The sequence below is a fragment of the Macaca thibetana genome, unplaced genomic scaffold, assembly GCF_024542745.1.
Source record: "Macaca thibetana thibetana isolate TM-01 unplaced genomic scaffold, ASM2454274v1 unplaced_scaffolds291, whole genome shotgun sequence".
Lineage (NCBI taxonomy): Eukaryota > Metazoa > Chordata > Mammalia > Primates > Cercopithecidae > Macaca > Macaca thibetana.
Genome location: NW_026089080.1, coordinates 1 through 19,663, shown reverse-complemented (window position 1 = coordinate 19,663; position 19,663 = coordinate 1). Strand labels below are relative to the sequence as shown.

Here is a 19,663-nt window from a genome sequence, read left to right as displayed (position 1 = left end):
TTCTATAATAATAGGTACTTTAAAAAATTCACCAATGTTGATTACATTCATTTGATGTGTGTATATAGTACCATCACATACAGATATTATGAGCAAAAATCTCAGAATATTTCTAGAGATTACTAATTTCTCCATTTATTTATTTCAGTGTACTGAAGCTTAAAAGAGATTTTTCTCTTTTAAGAGACACAGAAGAAAAATCTTGTTCATATGATCAGAAAATTTAATTTTAATAACAAGTTTAAATAAAATGCTTATTTATTTATACTCTATTATCAAAAATATTCTAAACAGCTGCCAAGGTTATATCAAAGAGTGAGATAAATTAGTTAAATAACTTAAGGATATGTCAAATATTAAGTTAGAAATCTGAAATCAGAAACCAAAGAATTAAAATTAGTAATTCATAATAAAGCTGACAAGGCCTAAAACAGATTTTACTTTGCATTCTATATTAATATAAGTATGGCTACATTAAATATAAAACATAAAGTTACTAAAAGAAGTGAGAATTAAATTTTCATGCCTTGTTTATAAATTTTTTGTTGACACACTATAAATGTACACGTTTTAGGGGTACATATTATCACTTAATACATTCACATAATCAAATCAGAATAATTGAGATATTAATCGCCTTAAGTATGTATCTTTCCTTTATGTTAGAATCATTCAAATTATTCTCTACTAGGTATTTTAAAGAGTACAACAAATTGCTCTTACCTGTACTTGTCCTTATGTTTTCTTCCAGTTTTTTATTAAAATCAGCTATAAGTCACTCAAAAACACCTGAGCTATAATTTATTAGCTGGCTATGTTTTCTTAATTTTTATTTTAAATAATTTATATCATATCTTTTATTATAGAGAGTTCCTGCTCTCATTGAAACCAATATTTTTGCTGTGTATTTATAAAAATCTGTCTCATCTTGACTCTCTCATGTAGTCTCTATGATTATCTTACCCTTCTTCAATGACTTATTTCCTATCATCCCCTTCATCTAATTTATTATTATATAAATATGGTGGCATCCATTAGATAATTTTTTTAACCAAAATAACCTAGGACAAAAATTTACCCTTACATAGTTTATAGTATTACAGAAATAATTAAAATTTAAAAATTACATGTTATATTTTGAAATATCTCTTCACAATTTACAGTTGTATTAGTTACCTCTTGCGTGGAAAAATGTGAGACTTTAGTTTTTAATAGTACCTTGTTTAACTGGGTTTGCCTTAAAATGGTATAGGTTGTTTCTATTCTGTGTGGCAAAAAGCTAAGTATAAATAACTGTATAAATTCTGCTTCTTCCAAGAAACAGAGAAAAACAGAATAAGTCATGGGGGGGCAATGATTGATTAATGAAAATCATATGTAGCAACTAAATAGAAACTTGTAAATAAATAACAATTGAGACAGAGATGCCCTCAAAAGCAGATACTGAAAAAACGTGTTCTGTGAGAAAAAAGTCTGGGGTAAATCATTTTTAAAAAGGTGACGGAGGAGGGAGAAACAAACAAGAGACATGATCAGTCAATCAAGTATGAGCTTCAGTCGTGAAAGAAAAGGAGAAACAACTACCCTAAGACATGTGACAAAATACATAAAATACAGACTTTTGTTAATAATATATTCCCATAATGCTGATCAGTATTTACACTATAATTAGTTATTTTGTTAATATCTGGGTAATCAAGATTTTAATTTTATTATTATATAATAAGACACTCAATTAGTTAAACATGGTCTTCAATCAATACCTAAAAGCGAGAACAGTCTTACTACAGAGACAGAAAAAATTTAAAAAGGAATATTTCATAAACTTTTCACCTGAAGAAATTATTGGTAATAAGAATTTCAGAGTAATGTATTCCTTGAAAACATATGTTTAATAGAACATGAGTTTTGGCTGGGCTTTGTGGCTCACGCCTGTAATCCCAGCACTTTAGGAGGCCGAGGAGGGCAGATCATGAGGTCAAGGGATCGAGACCATCCTGGCCAACATGGTGAAACCCTGCCTCTACTAAAAATACTAAAATTAGCTGGGCGTGGTGGCACACACCTGTAGTCCCAGCTTATGTAGGAGGTTGAGGCAGGAGAATTGGTTGAACCAAGAAGGCAGAGGCTACAGTCAACCAAGATCATGCCACTGCACTCCAGCCTGGGTGACAGAGTGAGACTCCGTCTCAAAAACAAAAAAACAACATGAGTTGAGACTAAAATATATTACAATATTTTTAATCTAAATTCTACATGGAGGATACTAGAAAATATAGTGTAACCTTCTTTCCTGTTACTACATATCTCTGATTTACTGTCTTCTTATTTAAGACATATTTCCTTAAGATAATGCATGTGAATTTATGCATTCTAAATATTAAAAGAAAATATAAATTTAAGCCACATTTAGAAATTCATTAGATTTAATTATAAGATACATTATGCATATTATCTCACTCGTAACATTCTATTACATAAAATAATCAATTGTCTGCTTATTATTCACATTGCAAACCTCTTAAAATGCTTTTTATAGGCAAGACTGTATTCTGGGTACACAAGGATGCACGCAAGTATGTTTTCTAACTTGCGGTATCTCATAGTGATGGAAGAGCTTCAAAAAGATTATTTAAATAACTAAAGAACTTCAAAAAGATTATTTAAATAACTAAATATAAAATCTTCTGAAATTTAAAATTTTCAAATGTGATCAAAGATCTTTGAACAATATGTTTAAAAACTGCAATTTAAAAATTCTGAAATTAAAATCTTACCATATGCTTATTAAGAGTCTCTGCTTCCAGAACTGGTTGTTTACTTAGGGTAAAACCTGCGTTCTTCATTTAGATGAAGAGTTTAAAGTATACTTTTAATTAAATAACTTAGAAAACACACTGGCATCCCTTAGTAATACAGATTCTGAGAAAGAGAATTTACATTTCTAAATTTCTACTAATATTTATTTATTTATTTATTTATTTATTTATTTATTTATTGAGATGGAGTCTCGCTCTGTCGCCCAGGCTGGAGTGCAGTGGCGCAATCTTGGCTCACTGCAAGCTCCACCTCCCGGGTTCATGGCATTCTCCTGCTTCAGCCTCCCGAGTAGCTGGGACTACAGGCGGCCGCCACCATGCCCAGCTAATTTTGTTTTGTATTTTTTAGTAGAGACGGGGTTTCACAGTGTTAGCCAGGATGGCCTCGATCTCCTGACCTCGTGATCCACCCGCCTTGGCCTCCCTAAGTGCTGGGATTACAGGCATAAGCTACCGCGCCTGGCCTCTACTATTATTTTTTAAATTTGAGTTAAGGTCTCGCTATGTTGCCCACACGGGTTTCAAACTCTTGGGCTCAAGAAATCCTCCTGCATCAGCCTCCTTGGTAGCTGGAACTACAGGCATGCACCACCATGCCCAAATAAATTTTCACAACTTCTAATATTATTTTGGTGTATTTAAAGAACCAAGAAGAGAAACTGAGACAAAGCTCTCTCCTAAAAACTACGTGATATCAAAATAGTAAGTGCAAAAATCCTATATGTTATGTGGCACAGTTTTGGAACTGAACAGTATCAGAGAAATTCCTTGATTACTATAATAAGTAACTTGATCCATTAAAGATAAATTTAAGCATGAGTTTTTTTTAAGTTACAATAGGATAATTTTAAAACTCACAGTAAGTACACTTATCCAAATAAAAATTTACCAGATTTTATATATTCTCTACTGTGGAAAAGTTTTTTCTAATATAGTGCTCCTGTCACTATATATTCTCCAGCCCTTTCTTTTTATGGCCCTCACACCCTCAAAGTATTTACCAAACATTTGTTATTTACTAACATAAAAAAAAAAAAAAAAAAAACTGTTTAAATCAACTACTCATATTTCTATAAAATATTTTTATCTGACCAACTTTATATTGCCAACATGAAATAATGATACTTACAGCACTGCAAAACATGAAAAGTAAATACTATACAGAACTAGATTCCAACTGAGAAAATCAACTTCACAAAAGACCATTTTACCTTGGTAGCAAGACTAAAGTCTTCCTCAAGTTTTGTAGGCTGTGAATTTTCAGTAGTCGGTTTGCCAAAAGGACTTTAGAGAAAAAAGATACAACATAAAGGAGCAAATTCATATATTTAAAAAGGAAATCTGCTAGTTCATATCTTGGTGCTCACTCCAAAAAAATGAGAAGAAAAAAACAAAATCTGGGGAAAGATCAGTCCTCGGTATATTAAATCATGTTTCTTGGTATAATTAAAATATGCCCTCTGTTTTTAAAAAATATTTTAGTTACACTATTTTTGACTCTACCTCCCGAACCTATAACATCCAAAGAACACTCACTCTTAGTTCCATAAAAAATAGTGACAGCCAATATAATTGGCATACCCTGAGAATAACTCGTCCTCACAAACTGTCCTCAGTGATGAACTGAAAATGTATTTAATGGCTGACATAACTTTTGATATCTAAATTGGAACAAACTTGATAACCTAAAATGAGGAAGAAAGATACAGTTCCCTTGTCCTTTATCCACTCTCTACCTCTGATTTAAAGACTAATCTGTGTCACAGGAAAATGACATTCTTTCTCAGCATAAAAACCACTTAAGAAGACCCTGTTGCTTTCCTTCACCCTAAAACACTACAGAGGGTGCCCTGAAATATTTGAAATGTTGAAAAGCTGAACCTACAAATGTCAAATCACAAATGTATATTTCTTATTGGGAATATTTTTCTCAACAAAAATTGAAACTTTAAAAATAATAAAATCTAACTACTTATTTTATACTTGTCCTTCCCTGTTCAGGGCTACATCAACTAGCAAAACCTTAAAAATCTTTGTACTTATTCCCAAGGAGAGAGACTGCTAGAAAAACTGAGTCCTGATAATTGGATTTCTCTAAGTACCGTATATACACAGAGAGAAAGATCTGGAAGTGGGAGCAACTATATATAGTGAAAGTGTCTCACTTCCACATCTTTCTTCTGCAGGGCTTCATGGCAGTCTCCAACCTTTAAATATTCTATTTAAAGATTACTATCTGTGCTTTGATGAGCTGAATATTTAAAGGTTGGAGACCACCATGAAGCCCTGCAGAAGAAAGATGTGGAAGTGAAAGACACTTTCACTATATATAGTGGCACCCACTTCCAGATCTTTCTTTCTGTGTATACATGAAAAGATAAACTCAATGACCAACCAAGAAGTTCTGAATTTACCTATTCCTGGAAAACAACTAAATGGAGACTCAGTCAGTCATTCACCTCCAGCATAAGCATGTTATCAAAAACCCAACTGAAGCTCCATGACTTATTTGATAGCCAATCTTACCCCTGCTTTACATGTACATGGTTACAACATCAGAGGCTTGGAAAAAGAGGCAAAGGGAAGGGGACACCTGCCTTGGGCCACAGATCTATGTAATTCAGCAACCTTCAATCTCCTAGCACTCAAGGGGCTCTAAGCCTCTCCAGTAAGATTTGGGGTGAAAGAACAGAATAGCACATTTCTATCTGATTTTAGAGACTTTTCCCAGTGGCTCATTTTTTTTTTTTAAATCTTTCCATAGAAACCTTGAAGCTTGTCCATTCTTCCAATTAAACAAGCAAAAAAGCAGTGACCTATTCAGGACTTCTTTTGTACCATATTTAATATGCCTTTCTAGATAACTCCCAATGTCTACTGTGTTTGTTCTAATTTATCTTCATCAAACTTGTCATAAGATCCAACACTCTGATCTCTTTGGTAAAACCCTTACTCCTACCACTCCTGGGATTATTTCTCTTCAGACTTGGCCTTTCCCTGCTAATTCCCTTGTTACCTACTTCCACTGGGTTCTCCAGCTAATTCCATTCTTATCCTTTTCAATTTGTTTAATTAGACCCATTTCCTCTTCCTTTCTATTATTCAAACACTCACTTACATGGTGATATAAAAACAAGAGTAATGGGCTTTGAAATGAGTTTAAATATTACTTGTTACCTCCTATATTTAAATAGGTCACTTTGAGTTTCAGACTCTCCATCTGAACAACCATTTTTCCAGGATATTAAATACAGGTTGAAATATGAAAGTATTTTGATTAGTCTCCAAGAGTCCTTAAAATCCTAAAATTCCATGTACTTTTAATTTTACCTATAGAAAAATGGGGCTGGTAGAAAGCAATAAAATAATAGAAGAAAAGAACACCAAGGAAAGCAGAGAAGAAAGTAATCAGGAAAAGATCATAGAAAAGTCATGGAAGAAGAAAAAAAGACTCTAGCAAAAAAAAGAAGAGTGCATGCAACTAGGCAGGGTACTGCTTTGAAGAAAAACTAAGCTGGGAAGTCAGTAAACCGAGAAATCTATAAGAAATAGCCTCTAAATATGATTAACATATTTCTATGTAGATATTCTCCAATAAGAGTAAAATAATTCATCTATAGGATTTACCTGGTCTTGCTTATGAAACAAAAACCTATGTCTTGTCACCACAGCTAAGTCAGATCTGCTCTAAAAACTTTGATGATAAATCAAGGTACTGGTTACCACTCTAACTGTTAAACATGTTAAAACAAAGTCTTGGATTAACCAGTGTTCTAAGGGAAATCTCTAAAATGAGTTAACGTATAACAAAATGTGACTTTGTGAATTGATCCCATCTGGACCTATACCTTGATCCTAGTGATACATAGGTCTCCATCAATCTATGCCGAGAGGGAAGAGAAGGGATTTGGGAGCAAGGTAGGCTGACGGCAAACTTAAAGGTCAGCTACTTTTTAGCTAAGAAATCATAGGCTAATTAATCAACCTCTCTGAACCACATTTGCCTCATTAATACAAAGTAGGTGACAGTAGCACAGATGTTTTCCAAAGCTGTGTGATGACTACGTGAGATGATAAATATTAAGCACATAATACGTTGTCTAGCCTAGAGTAGAATACTCGACAGATAGTGGTCTCTTTTCTCTGTATTTTCTGAGTTAACATATACATTTTAAAAAACAGCAAAGTCTTACCTGAATGTAGACTCTACAGAACTCACATCCACTATTAAAGAAAAAAGTAAATACATTAAATCAACAAATATAAATAAAAGATACAGAATATTAAAAACATAAGAGGGCATGATGGCACATGTCTATAATCCCAGCTACTTTGAAGGTGAGGCAGGAGGATCATCTGAGGAGCTCAGGAGTCTGAAAGCAGCCTGGGAGACATCGCGAGACTTCAACTTAGTTTAAAAGAATCATGCACACTTTCATGCATAATTCAGGTCTTGGTTTAAAAAGCATAATACTCCAATGCTTTGTTACAAAGACTCAGATGATTTGTTATAAAGCATTTATTTGGGACCATACATCGAGACTATAGTGAAATTATTATTAAGTATACTATGATGAAATTAATGCATTAAGAATGTTTATTTCCCCTCTTTTATAGATCTCAAATGCAAGGAAAAACAGAATTTATCACAATTTGATATCTGCAAGTGAACTACAGTGTACAAAGAGTCATAATCCAAACAGAACCCTTTAAGACTGACAGAAAACTGTATTATTAGCAGAATTAGTATAAGCAGACAGTATCAACCTTAGAAAGTATAATTTCTTGATAAATGAACTTGGAGCAGTTAGAACAGAGTATACAGTAGTCTCTCTTTATCTGCTCTATGTGTAGAAAGACACACAACGTGATTTCCCTCTGTTCTCACACCACCATCATTAAAACAGAAGACATCTGTGACCAAATGTTGGAGGATTTTCTCCACCAATAAATAAGCAACCAATTCTGTACCAGAAACCAGCTGGTTGTCCCCTATTTAATTCCAACACTGTCTATCTAGAAAGAGTCTCAGATCCCATAGTCTGAGGGCTCAGTCTCACAAGACTGCCCTCCCACACCAGTTGCAAATCTGGATCTCTGAAACATCTAACCGTCTGGTTTCATGTTGGGGTCCTCACAACTTCATCTTTGGGTTGGATTAACATGCTAGAGTGCCCCAAATCCTAAAGGAAACATACTTACCAGTTTATTATAAAGGGTATTATAAAGGAGACACATGAAGAGATGCATACGGCAAGTTATAGGGGAAGGAGCATGGAGCTTCCATGCCCTCCCAGGGCACATCTGCCTCCAAACACTTCCATACATTCAGCTTTCTGGAAGGTCTCTGATCCCAGTCCTTCTGGGTTCTTAAACAGCTTTACTACATAGGCATGAATGAAAAAATCTGTGGCCACTGGTAATCGATATAACCTTCAACTCATCTCACCTCTAGGAGGTTGAGGGGTGGAGCTGAAAGTCCCAACACCCTAATCATGCCTTGTTCTTTTTTGTGACCAGCTCCTATCCTGAAGCTACCTAGGGATTGCCAGCCACCACTCAATTATTAGCATACAAAGACATCACTTTGGAGATTCTAAACATTTTATGAGTTGTATGCCACTAAACAGTGTTGAAGACCAAACATATATTTCAAAATATAATATCCATGGTTTTGATTTCTGTAATTTCAGTTACTCATGGTCAACCATAGTCCAAAAATATTAAATGGGGAATTCCAGAAATATATAAATCATAAGTTCTAAATAAGGTGTCATTCTAAGGAGTATGATGAAATATTAAGACATGCTGTTCCATCTCACCCAGGTCATGAATCATCCCTTTGTATAAGCTAACTGCCCATTAGTCATCAAAATGGTCTGTCATCAAAATCCCAACCATCAACATTATCATGGCTCAATGATCCAGGGTCACGTGAAGCAGATGATCCTCCTTCTGATGTATAGTCAGATAGCCAGAAATAATTAGTAGCCTAACACCACATGACAACTCCTACCTCATTCACCTGACTTCATCTCATCACACAGGCATTATATCATTTCACAATCATCACACGAACAAGAAGGGTGAGTACAATACAAGACACTTTGAGAGACCACATTCACCTAACTTTGAATACAATATGTTGTTATTGTTTTATTATGACTTATTGTTAATCTCTCACTGTGCCTAATTTATGAATTAAACTTTATCATAAATATGCACATATTTAAAAAAAATGGATGTATAGGGTTCCATACTATCCACAGTTTCAGACATCCAGTGGGTGTCTTAGAAAATACTCCCCATGGATAAGGGTGAATTACTGTACGTGTGTATGTCTGTGTGTGTGTGTGTGTGTGTGTGTGTGAGAGAGAGAGAGAGAGAGAGAGAGAAAGAGAATACAGATCTCCACTCTCCACAAGAAGCACATAAAAAAGACAGCACTTTTCCTTATACAAGACCCTTAGGTTTTGACAATTCTGGAAAAATGCTGGCACGCATACTCCCCAGTCTAGACAATTTTCCAGACCCTGGGTATGTTGACTGCTTCAGTTGCAAAGCATTAGGTAGGATCTTGGGAGATTTCTTCTTGGACACCAGAAATATTAACCACATCAACAGTGTACCTAACAACTCTAAAATAATTCTTTTGAACAGATTATCACTGCAGAACTTGTAAGTTAACTCCAATTGACTTTTCAGTAATCGCACTGCTTGAAATTCTCACATTTAAAAGAAATTTGCCACATCATTTTCTCTCACTCCTCTCCTACTTTTCATTAGCCACTGTTCGGTCTCCTTTACGAAGTCCTTTGACTCTGTGAAATGTTGATATTTCCAGGGTTTTGTCAATGGCTTTCCTCTTATTCTACATCTTCTGCATCATGGATATACTCATTGAGATCTATGGCTTTGTCTAAAAATTATAATAAAATTATTCTAAGCCTGCATCTCCAACCAGAGTTCTATCTCCAGCTAGAAATACCTATAATAATCCAATTACCTACTGAAAATATCCCACATAAATGTTTCATTGAACTCAATATGTGAAGAAAATTGTTGGTCTGTCCCATGATTGTTTGCACTTTTCTGTTGACCTGACAATTTCTGACTCCTTCCCCATGAGCATTCCCCACGTGGAAACTTATGAATGACCTGAGATTTTTTCTCTCCCCTAGCTTTTTAAACTCAATAATCAGTAAATCATATTAACTGTACCTCTTTTCTGCATTTGCTTTATCTTTCCATTCCCACTGGAAATACAAACTTATTTATTTTATATTTATATTTCCTAGTTAGACATGGCCCCTTAACTGATGGCTTTCACAGGGAAAAAGAAACCCTACCTGTAGGGGATCAGACAAAGTGGTTAGAAAAATTATAAAGATAGTTATAGAAAATAGACACGAACCTTCTTGGAAGGCCGGTGGGGTTGCATAGCTTCAGTAAATGATTTGGCTGAAAGTAGCCTAATCCTCTTTACTTTGAGTTGATAGCAATATAGCAAACATCTAGGGAATGTGGCAGAGTTTATCCAAATAGCTTGTTTACTCACGTGGTCCTAAGACCAAACTTTGATCATCCGAGGGTGCATGATTGCTCTGTACTGGGGGTCAGCAATGTTAATTACACTCTAGTGGTGTTTATTCGAGATCTTTGTCATTTACTCTGTACTAAATAATGCGAACTCTGCCACCTCATCGAGCCAACAATGCAGACTCAGGCAGCAAAGCCCCTGAGCCGCACTGACAGGCAAAATATCTATTTCAGTGTACGTCTCTCATCCCTTGCTAGGTCAGGTTCCACAGGATGGAACCCGCAGGTGGTGCCCCGCAAGATGAATGCTGCAAAAGGATCACGACGGACCACTCAAAAATGAAGGTGAAAAGGACTGCGCAGTAAGTGAGTCAGTAAGTCATTGGTGCCCACTCGGGATTTCCAAGTTCCGGGAGAATTGTTCAGGCTAGGGTTTCATCATGGGACAACAATTATCAGCAGAAACAGTATATAAAAGTATTGAAAAAGCTGCTTAAAGTTAGTGGAGCCTCGGTATCGCAGGCTCAATTAAGGGACCTAATGCAAACTGTTGTATTCCATAACCCATGGTTATGGAATTCCAAATTCAGCTCACCAAATGGTTTTTAGACAAAGTTTTATTGGAGTACAATCATGCCTATTTCCTCACACACTATCTATGACTGCTTTCATGCTACAATGGCAGAGTTGGAAAGCTGTGATAGAGACCACATCACCTAACATATTTCCTGTTTGGCCCTTTACAGGAGAAGTTTGCAAATCTCTGGTTTGTACCATGACCAGTATGCCCTAATACTTTAATCTAATCTTGGGACGCTGCTGCTCAAACAATTCCAATGAATCCCTGCAGAAAACATTGCTGGCTTCCTACACATAACCATTATTTATTCTTTCTTGCTACAGAAACACAAGTTAATTTATATATTTATTATCCCATTACTCCCATCTCATCTACAAAACAAGAAATGATTCTAAGCTAATCACACTAATCACATTTGCTTTTCTAGTGACTGGTACAAATGAGTATTTGTACTTGGGATGTTGATTCAGGAGAAATACTTGAGTCTGGGAGGCAGAGGTGGTAGTGAGCTGAGATCACGCCATTGCACTCCAGCAGGAGCGAAAGAGTGAAACTCTGTCTCCAAAAAGATAAATATTTAAAATGTATTCCTGTATGTTAAATATTTTCACTTTAATTTTTAACATTAATTGAAGCAGTAAATACTCCCACTTCAATAAAAGCTCTCTGATACAAGCTGTCATTTAATGTTGACTTTTAGTGGCTATGAAAGACAGCCTAATTAAATGCTTTCAGAGTTAAAATGACAAACTATGAGGCCTTAAATCAAAGTGGAGCTAATTGTATTAAGTACAACTAAAATATATGATAAGTAAACAAAAAAGGAAGTTCCAATATAATATGTACAGTACAATAAGACAAGAAAACAAATTCTACATATAGTCTATAACCGCACACATATGTTGAGAATTTTTGTTTTTTTGTTTGCTTTTTGAGATGGAATCTCACTCTGTCACTCAGGCTAAAGTGGCACAACCTCAGCTCACTGTAACTTCTGCCTCCTAGGTTCAAGCGATTCTCCTGCCTCAGCCTCCAGAGTAGCTGAGATTACAGGCACCCACCACCACAACTGGCTATTTTTTGTTATTGTTAGTAGAGATGGGGATTCACTATGTTGACCAGGCTGGTCTGGGACTCCTGACCTTAAGTTACTTGCCTGCCTTGGTCTCCCAAAATGCTAGGATTACAGGCATGTGCCACCGTGCACAGCCTGTTGTAAAATGTTTTAAACATGCATGGAAATGACAACAAAAAACTAATTCAGGCTGTTTTGTACCTCTAGGCAATTAATTACAGTAGCATAAAAAGACACCAAGGCCAAATGCTTTGGAGTCACTCTTCTAAAACACTGTGTAGCAAAGAGTCATCAAGGAATGATTGCTTGATTTACTTTTTAATATTATAAGTCACACTCACACACACATTCAGTCAGCTAATTAAAAAAAAAAAAAAACTGATTTTCTTTAGATTCTCAGAGTGACAACACTCACAGCTGTCATGTCAGCAAGTGAAATTTTCCTCTAGGTAATTACCAGAATTCCAGTCAGTATTTGAACCACTGCAAATATTTGACAGTCTCAAATTTCACCTGCCTTGAAACCAAGCACATACAGAAATTGCAAGTTGGAAACTTTATACTATCAGGACATTAAAGTAGAACCACATGAAGTAAAGCGGATTTTTTTTTTTTAAATCTCTAAATCTTATGCTTGTAAATGGCATTTTTTCAAACATAAATACTAACATTGGCATTATTTGTATCAAATTTTCCCATCAAATTTTGAAAAGAAAACAACATTGGGAATAAAAAGGCTCTCAGCATTTCAAATATTTTAATATTCTTCTTTCCAGAGTAAAATTAAAATTACAAAATTTACCTGCTTTGAATGTTTGTATATCCTTCACTTCTAAGGCTTTATTTGGAATAGAAACTTTCATTCCACAAGTAGGCTAAAGGGTTTGGAAACAAAATAATTAATATATAATGTATACTTCATAAAATATGTAGTTAATACTCAAGATAAAAATATAAAAGGTATTACCTTCAGAAGACCATCTTTATGAGGAGACTCTAAAAGAAAAGGGACGTATATAATTGATTATATGCAAGCCTGTCAAAGCCTACCAAACATTCATACAGTGTGAATATGAAGATGAATCCTCATGCTTGAATTGAAAAGGGATTACACTAAGTTTTGGGTTCTTTTGGGTGATTGTATTTGTTAACATGCCTACTTGACAGAAATATACCTAAGAAAATTTCAAAAATAGATTTCACCAAACATGCTGTGAAGATTTCAACAGTGAAAATATATTTAAAGTGACAATAACTAAAGCACAAAAATCCTAATAGAAGTAAGAGTAAGCTGCTGTATAAGGAAAGAAGTTGTATTCAATAAGATGACCAAGTCATGCCCCCACCACCCCCCAACAAAAATAAATACCCAAGATAATGGTAGAATGCAATATTATATTGTTAAGGAAACACATCAGAATCACTTATGTCAATATACTACATGTAGCTATTATGTTTTTCAATTTGTCCTGTAATTTAGGAATTGCAAAGCTGTGATGAGAGTTCAAAAGTACAATTTACTTATCATTACAGAGAATGTTCTAAATTTGTCAGCATATCTACTTATAGAATAAAAGTTAATAAACATATTCATTTTTGTACCTCTGTGAAATACAAGTATTTTTACATTGATGGGGTTCTCTAGCTTAGTTCTCTTAAAATTTCCTGATCCACTTATACAAAAAGGTTCAAGCACACCCATTAACAAACCAATACAGGCCAGGTGCAGTGGCTCATGCCTGTAACTCCAGCACTTTGTAAGGCTGAGGAGGGCGGATCTCTTGAGGCCAGGAGTTCTAAACCAGCCTGGACAAAATAGCGAAACCCAGTCTCCACTAAAAATACAAAAATCAGCCAGGTATGGTGGCACATGCCTGTATTCCCAGCTACATGGGAGTCTGAGGTACGAGAATCACTTGAACCCAGGAGGCAGAGGTTGCACTGAGCCAAGATCATGACACGGCACGCCAGCCTGTATGACAGAGCAAGACACTGTCTCAATAAAAGAAAAAAAAAAGAAATTCTAATATGAAAGTATCAAAAACTAGAAGTAAATTTCCAGAGGCTTTTTACATATCATTAACCTGCGTATTTCAATGTTAGAATAATGGTTATTGAAAATAACAGTTTTAGTGTTCAAGGAATGAATATTACAATTGTTTTGTTTCTAAAACTAATTCTATCTGTTCTACCATGTGAGTTGTTAAACTACTGTTATGAAAAAATTCTTATAGAAAACTTAGCTTCAAGAAAAAGCAGACATCTCTTTGATATAGAAATATATCTCATTTCATCAAATAATATGAATAAAACATGTTTAATCTCTCATTTTTCTCTACTTTTTTATTTTTTCAGTATGACACACTTTAGTACATTTAGAAATACCAACTACATATGTGGTTTTCATTGAGAGATAATTGATCAATAATTAAGACACTTCAGGGATATAAACTCTCTAAAACACACAAAATTTATGTCTACCCATTTGAAGGCTAAATATGCATGACCATATTGCATGTATGTGTTTTAGAAAAAAAGTGCTTAAAATTGTATTCAATACACTTTAAATAAAAACCTGCTTTAATTACAATGAGAAGGTCCTTCTCGATTCATTAATATCTTTAAAATTTACTTCTGAAGCAGTGAAGAAATCTTAGAAATTCATATATAAGAAATGATACCATTAATTCATCTGCTTGTTTTAGGTAAAAATTTGATAAATGTACATCCTCACTAAGTGCAAAGAAAGCAGAGTGTCATGAGACAGGAAATGAATATGTAACCAAAATATTTTCCCTTATAAAGACAATAGCTGGCTTTAAACTTTCTAACACAAGATAAAAAAGCAAAACACAAAGAGATGAAACATTAAGGGCTATCTCATCATCAAGGAACCATTTATCACTTGGCACTTAAGAATCCCATGTATGGTTGAAAACTGGTTCTAAATCGTGATCTGATAATCCCTGAAGTTCAAAATCCATGCAGAGGAACCAGGTAGGGAAATACTACCTTAGTTATTTTTTTGTTACTTTTATTTTTGTAAAGGGGTACACTGGAGTTTTTAGAGTCAGGACAGGTCACATGGCATCGCTCTAAAGATTAGTGAGCCACATTTATAATGGCTATTGAAATGTATGTCTGTGCATACTTGTATTTTGAGTACTTCACTTTTAATTTCTAATATAGCATGAAGTAGAACATACACTTTAACAAAGGCTTGTTAACACCTGTAATTATATTTACGTTGCTTTTTAGTCACCATGAAGAGAGTCTAATTAAATGTGGTGCAAAGTAAAAATGCACACTATGAATTTTTTTTCTTTTTTTTTAGATGGAGTCTTGCCCTGTGGCCCAGGCTGAAGTGCAGTGCTGCAGTCTGGGCTCACTGCAAGCCATGCCTCCTGGGTTCACGCCATTCTCCTGCCTCAGCCTCCCGAATGGTTGGGACTACAGGCGCCCACCACCACGCCCGGCTAATTTTTTGTATTTTTACTAGAGACGGGGTTTCACTATGTTAGCCAGGATGGTCTCGATCTCCTGACCTCGTGATCCGCCCACCTCAGCCTCCCAATGTGCTGGGATTACAGGCGTCAGCCAACGCGCACAGCCTAAAATCTTAAAATAAATGAAAAATGAGCTAATCGCTGAACAAAAAAATAAAAAGTTGCTATAGAATGACAAGAACATTGTACAACCATTTATGTATGATTTTTGCAAAAAGTGTAATACCAATATGCATATGCTCAGTGATGAGGAGAGAAGTGATCTTGAATCAGAGGAGCAAATCATGACACTGAGAAAATAAATGCAAAGACTGAACGTTGAATGCTACACCAGGTGTCTTTAATGCAATACATTATAATAATTTATATCGCCGGGCGCGGTGGCTCAAGCCTGTAATCCCAGCACTTTGGGAGGGCGAGGTGGGAGGATCACGAGGTCAGGAGTTCGAGACCACCCTGGCTAACCCGGTGAAACCCCGTCTCTACCAAAAAATACAAAAAACTAGCTGCGCGAGGTGGCGGGCGCCTGTAGTCCCAGCTCCTCGGGAGGCTGAGGCAGGAGAATGGCGTAAACCCGGGAGGCGGAGCTTGCAGTGAGCCTAGATCCGGCCACTGCACTCCAGCCTGGGCGACAGAGCGAGACTCCATCTCAAAAATAATAATAATAGTAATAGTAATAATTTATATCATTACATTACAAACATTCATCATGTTCTTTAATATGCCCTGTCATTGAGAAAGTACACAGTTTGAATGAGAGTTCAGCTGAATGTAGAATTAACATCTCAGCAGTGAAAATGTTATGAATTAATCAGCTTGGATATATACTTATGGCATAATACTAAATATAAATATTCATTGATTTTCATACCCATATGGTATAATAGTATGCCAACATTTTTGTAATTTCTAGCTTAGCCATCTCAGTATTTCTTGATCCACTCATGGAGGAAAATGTACAAACCTCATCAAGAATAGCAAATTTAATAAGCTTTCAATATTGACATATTTGTTTTTAATTTATTTGCAACAGACTTGTTAAATATTAATAACATTTTCTATGTAAAAATCAGCATAATACCTATGAATAACAATAACTTAAGTATTCAAGTCATAAATTCAGAATTTTATGGTTTCTTAAATTAGTCTGGTTTGGTGTATCATGTTATTCTCTAATGAATTTTTATAAAATGGCAATTTTACCAACACAATTTGCTTCCTTAAAAATAAAGCCAAGCCAAGGTTCTTACATTCAAGCATCTCTTATTCAAATTGCAAATATCAACAAAATATATACATATATATATTTGATGCCTCATATTAATAAAGAAAATTAATGAGACACTGAGGTTTAGTCCAATTCTACTAACCCTCATGATTCCAGTCGTCTCCGGCGCACCAACACTCTAACATTCTGCAGTAAAAATATTCTAGATGCTTCTGAAGTGAGTTCACTCAATTTTCCTTCATAGAAAATCCAAAATAATCTAGCTGGCTTCTCCCTTGTCCCCTGCTTCCTGCCTCACAATCTCTCCTCTTTAGTAAAAATAATCTCTAGACTTGTGCTCTTGATTCTTCCCATTCAACACCTGTTAAACTTCTTTTCCCCACTCTTTCCTTTCTCTTTGTTTAGTGGTAATATCTTCCTTCTATAATTTCTATTGTGTTGCCCCTTCCTTCTTCACCTCTGGCTCAAAACACACTCAGAAGTAAGATCAACATAATCCTTTCCCCTGACCCTTTTCCACTGCAACCTTCTACCCAATTGCTCCTCTTCCACATTTTTCCCAAGAATGGCCTCTCCTCTTGCTACTCAGAGCAAGGTCCAAGGACCACCAGCATCAGCATCACCTGAGAACTTACTAAAAATGCAGAATCCTAAGTCGGCTGAATCACAGTGTGAATTGTTGACAAGGTTTCCAGCTGATCTTCTATGAAAACTTCTGGTATATACGGATTGTATATGACAAATTGTATACATGTGTGGCCGTGCACATATGCTTACTCTCACCTACTGCAAATAGAACACAGTTCTCCATGGTCAAGTGCTTCCATCCCTAATGGCTTCCCACCAGTGAGAAATACAGGAAGAATCAGAATACCTTTGCTGTAATTCTCTGGTAAATTTTGGTACTAGAAGGTCACTTTTTATTCTTCCCAAATTTCTAACCATACCCAATCTCTTTGTAAAGAATCATTTCATTTTATCATCCTCCATTATATAAACATGCTTCCTGTTCCTTCATGTACTCTCTGTACACTCTGTCTCTCTCAGTCTTCTTTTCCTCTTTTACTACTTTCTTCTTTCTTATTTTCTTATTTTCCTCAGGTCTTGGAATATCTTGAATTCAAACTAGTAATTCAGCTCCGTTTCAGCACTCTCAATATAGTCTGTTGCCAATACCTGATAAGATGTATAACTTATCACCATTTCACTTCTCTTTTTCTCCGCACTTTGCATTTAGAAGGTAATTCTCTTTGGCTATTAGAGGATATTCTTCCTCATCAGTTTAGAGAAATATTTGGTCAAATGGCTTTTTAAGTAAAAAATGGTTCTTACTTTCTAATTTTTCACTTATCATATGGAATTCTTTTTGAGGTGTAGCCTTGGGTAAACACACATCCTTCTGTGAAACAGTCTCACGGTCACTCTGTTAAAAGTAATATCAATAAATAATTTAAATGGAAAAATCCTAATAATGAAGAGTATCAAAATTTTCTAATTAAAATCTTTTTTAAAAACACAGTTTCCTACTTCACAAGCAATTCAATTTTAGAGCAGATATGTATAAAGCACCAAAACATTTTGATAGAAAACCTCACGTAATACGGTCTACATCAAGCTTATCTTTACATTCATGTGGCCATTAACTTGGTTACTGAGCAGGAAAAATACGTCACAATCACGAAAAAATTCACTCATGCATATTTCAAAAATTATCTCTTAAAAATATCTAACTTATGTGTAGTCCTCATCAAAACTAAATATGACATTTCAAACAAATACAACACACTCGCTACTTGCCATAACACATACCACATTAAACATTTAAAATATTCATGATTATAGAATTGTTTAGTGTTAAAAATGATGCATGTCATGAAGAGAACTTTTAGAGTCTGTCATATAATGTATGCACAGAATGTTGAAAAAGCTGCTTTATTTAGGTAAACAGGGGCTTAAAATCAGCAATATGTTTTTGACAAAATTTATGCTGACAGAAAAAGTGCTTGAATAGAATGTAAATGCAGTAAGAAAAAAATTATGTCATGTCTAAATGAAAGCAAACAAATATTAAAGTATTTTTGTCTAATGACAAATCAGATAAAATCTACCTGTCTATTCACTTCCACCCTTTGCTGTTACCACCAGGCAGCAGCTGCTTGTTTGTAAGAGGTCAGATCCTTTCTATGTCTTTCCATAGTTGTGACCTTAAAATACATCACTACTATTTGACGCTCATGCTGCTGCAGCTTGATTGCCACAAAGGGCCTCAGGGAGTTCTATTTGTGAAAATAATTTATATTTTTTAAAAGAATACTCAACCAACACTCTTGTTATTACAGTCCCAGAAGGTTTCCTATTCCTCAGACTTTTCTTTCTCCTGAAATGTTCCCTCAGCTCTATATTGAACAATAAAGATACGTCAATACGTTCAAGTCCCAGCCATTAATTTTCCACGTCCCAGCTTTTACAATACTGAAGTTTAAACTATCTCTCTATGAAGCCATTTAGAACTTTTGTACATCTAGATATACCACAGAATCATATATTTGCCCATAGCTGGATTCAGTGTAATTCTTTCGCTTTTAGACAAACGTACTTCAGATCCCATGTGAATTGCTAGTGACTTCTAAGCCACTATACCACGCTGGCTTCTTAAATTAATCCTATACATTAGCAGATTTTCACAATGAAGCAGTAATCTACCTAGCACATAGATTCTCTATTAAGCGTATCCTGAAAACTATCAAAAATAATTTAGGGTGACATATGCAGAGGTGAGAAGATAAAGTCTAAGCCTCTGATTTTATGTTTTCGTATCATGCAGTTCTAATATTAAAAAAACACTGATAATACATAGTACCTCTAAATCCCAAGAATTTTCTTCTTCATCCTTTTGTTTGGATTCTGATGGGACCA

At 35.1% G+C, this 19,663-nt stretch overlaps 1 protein-coding gene across 1 annotated transcript; it reads right to left on the bottom strand.

Annotated features, from left to right (window-relative positions):
• Positions 1-270: 270 nt before the first annotated feature.
• LOC126947428 (ankyrin repeat domain-containing protein 30B-like) lies at positions 271-19,657 on the bottom strand. The gene is made up of 7 exons (XM_050778080.1): positions 19,608-19,657; positions 18,080-18,170; positions 12,981-13,009; positions 12,816-12,888; positions 7,013-7,043; positions 4,031-4,103; positions 271-369 (listed from the first exon to the last, which is right to left on the bottom strand). Exons 2-7 carry the CDS (start codon positions 18,099-18,101, stop codon positions 304-306), a joined length of 294 nt encoding a protein of 97 aa, XP_050634037.1. The 5' UTR covers positions 18,102-18,170; positions 19,608-19,657; the 3' UTR covers positions 271-303.
• Between the last annotated feature and the right edge of the window lie 6 nt (positions 19,658-19,663).

Excerpts from the sequence above, each read along its gene's own strand:
- LOC126947428 (XM_050778080.1), bottom strand. The coding sequence starts at position 18,101 with ATGATAAGTGAAAAATTAGAAA. Across the intron at positions 4,104-7,012 it reads TCTGTAGAGTCTACATTCAG|TCCTTTTGGCAAACCGACTA; the intron begins GTAAGACTTTGC and ends TTTTCTCTAAAG. Across the intron at positions 370-4,030 it reads ACTTTAGTCTTGCTACCAAG|ATTTCTAACTTAATATTTGA; the intron begins GTAAAATGGTCT and ends TTCTGATTTCAG.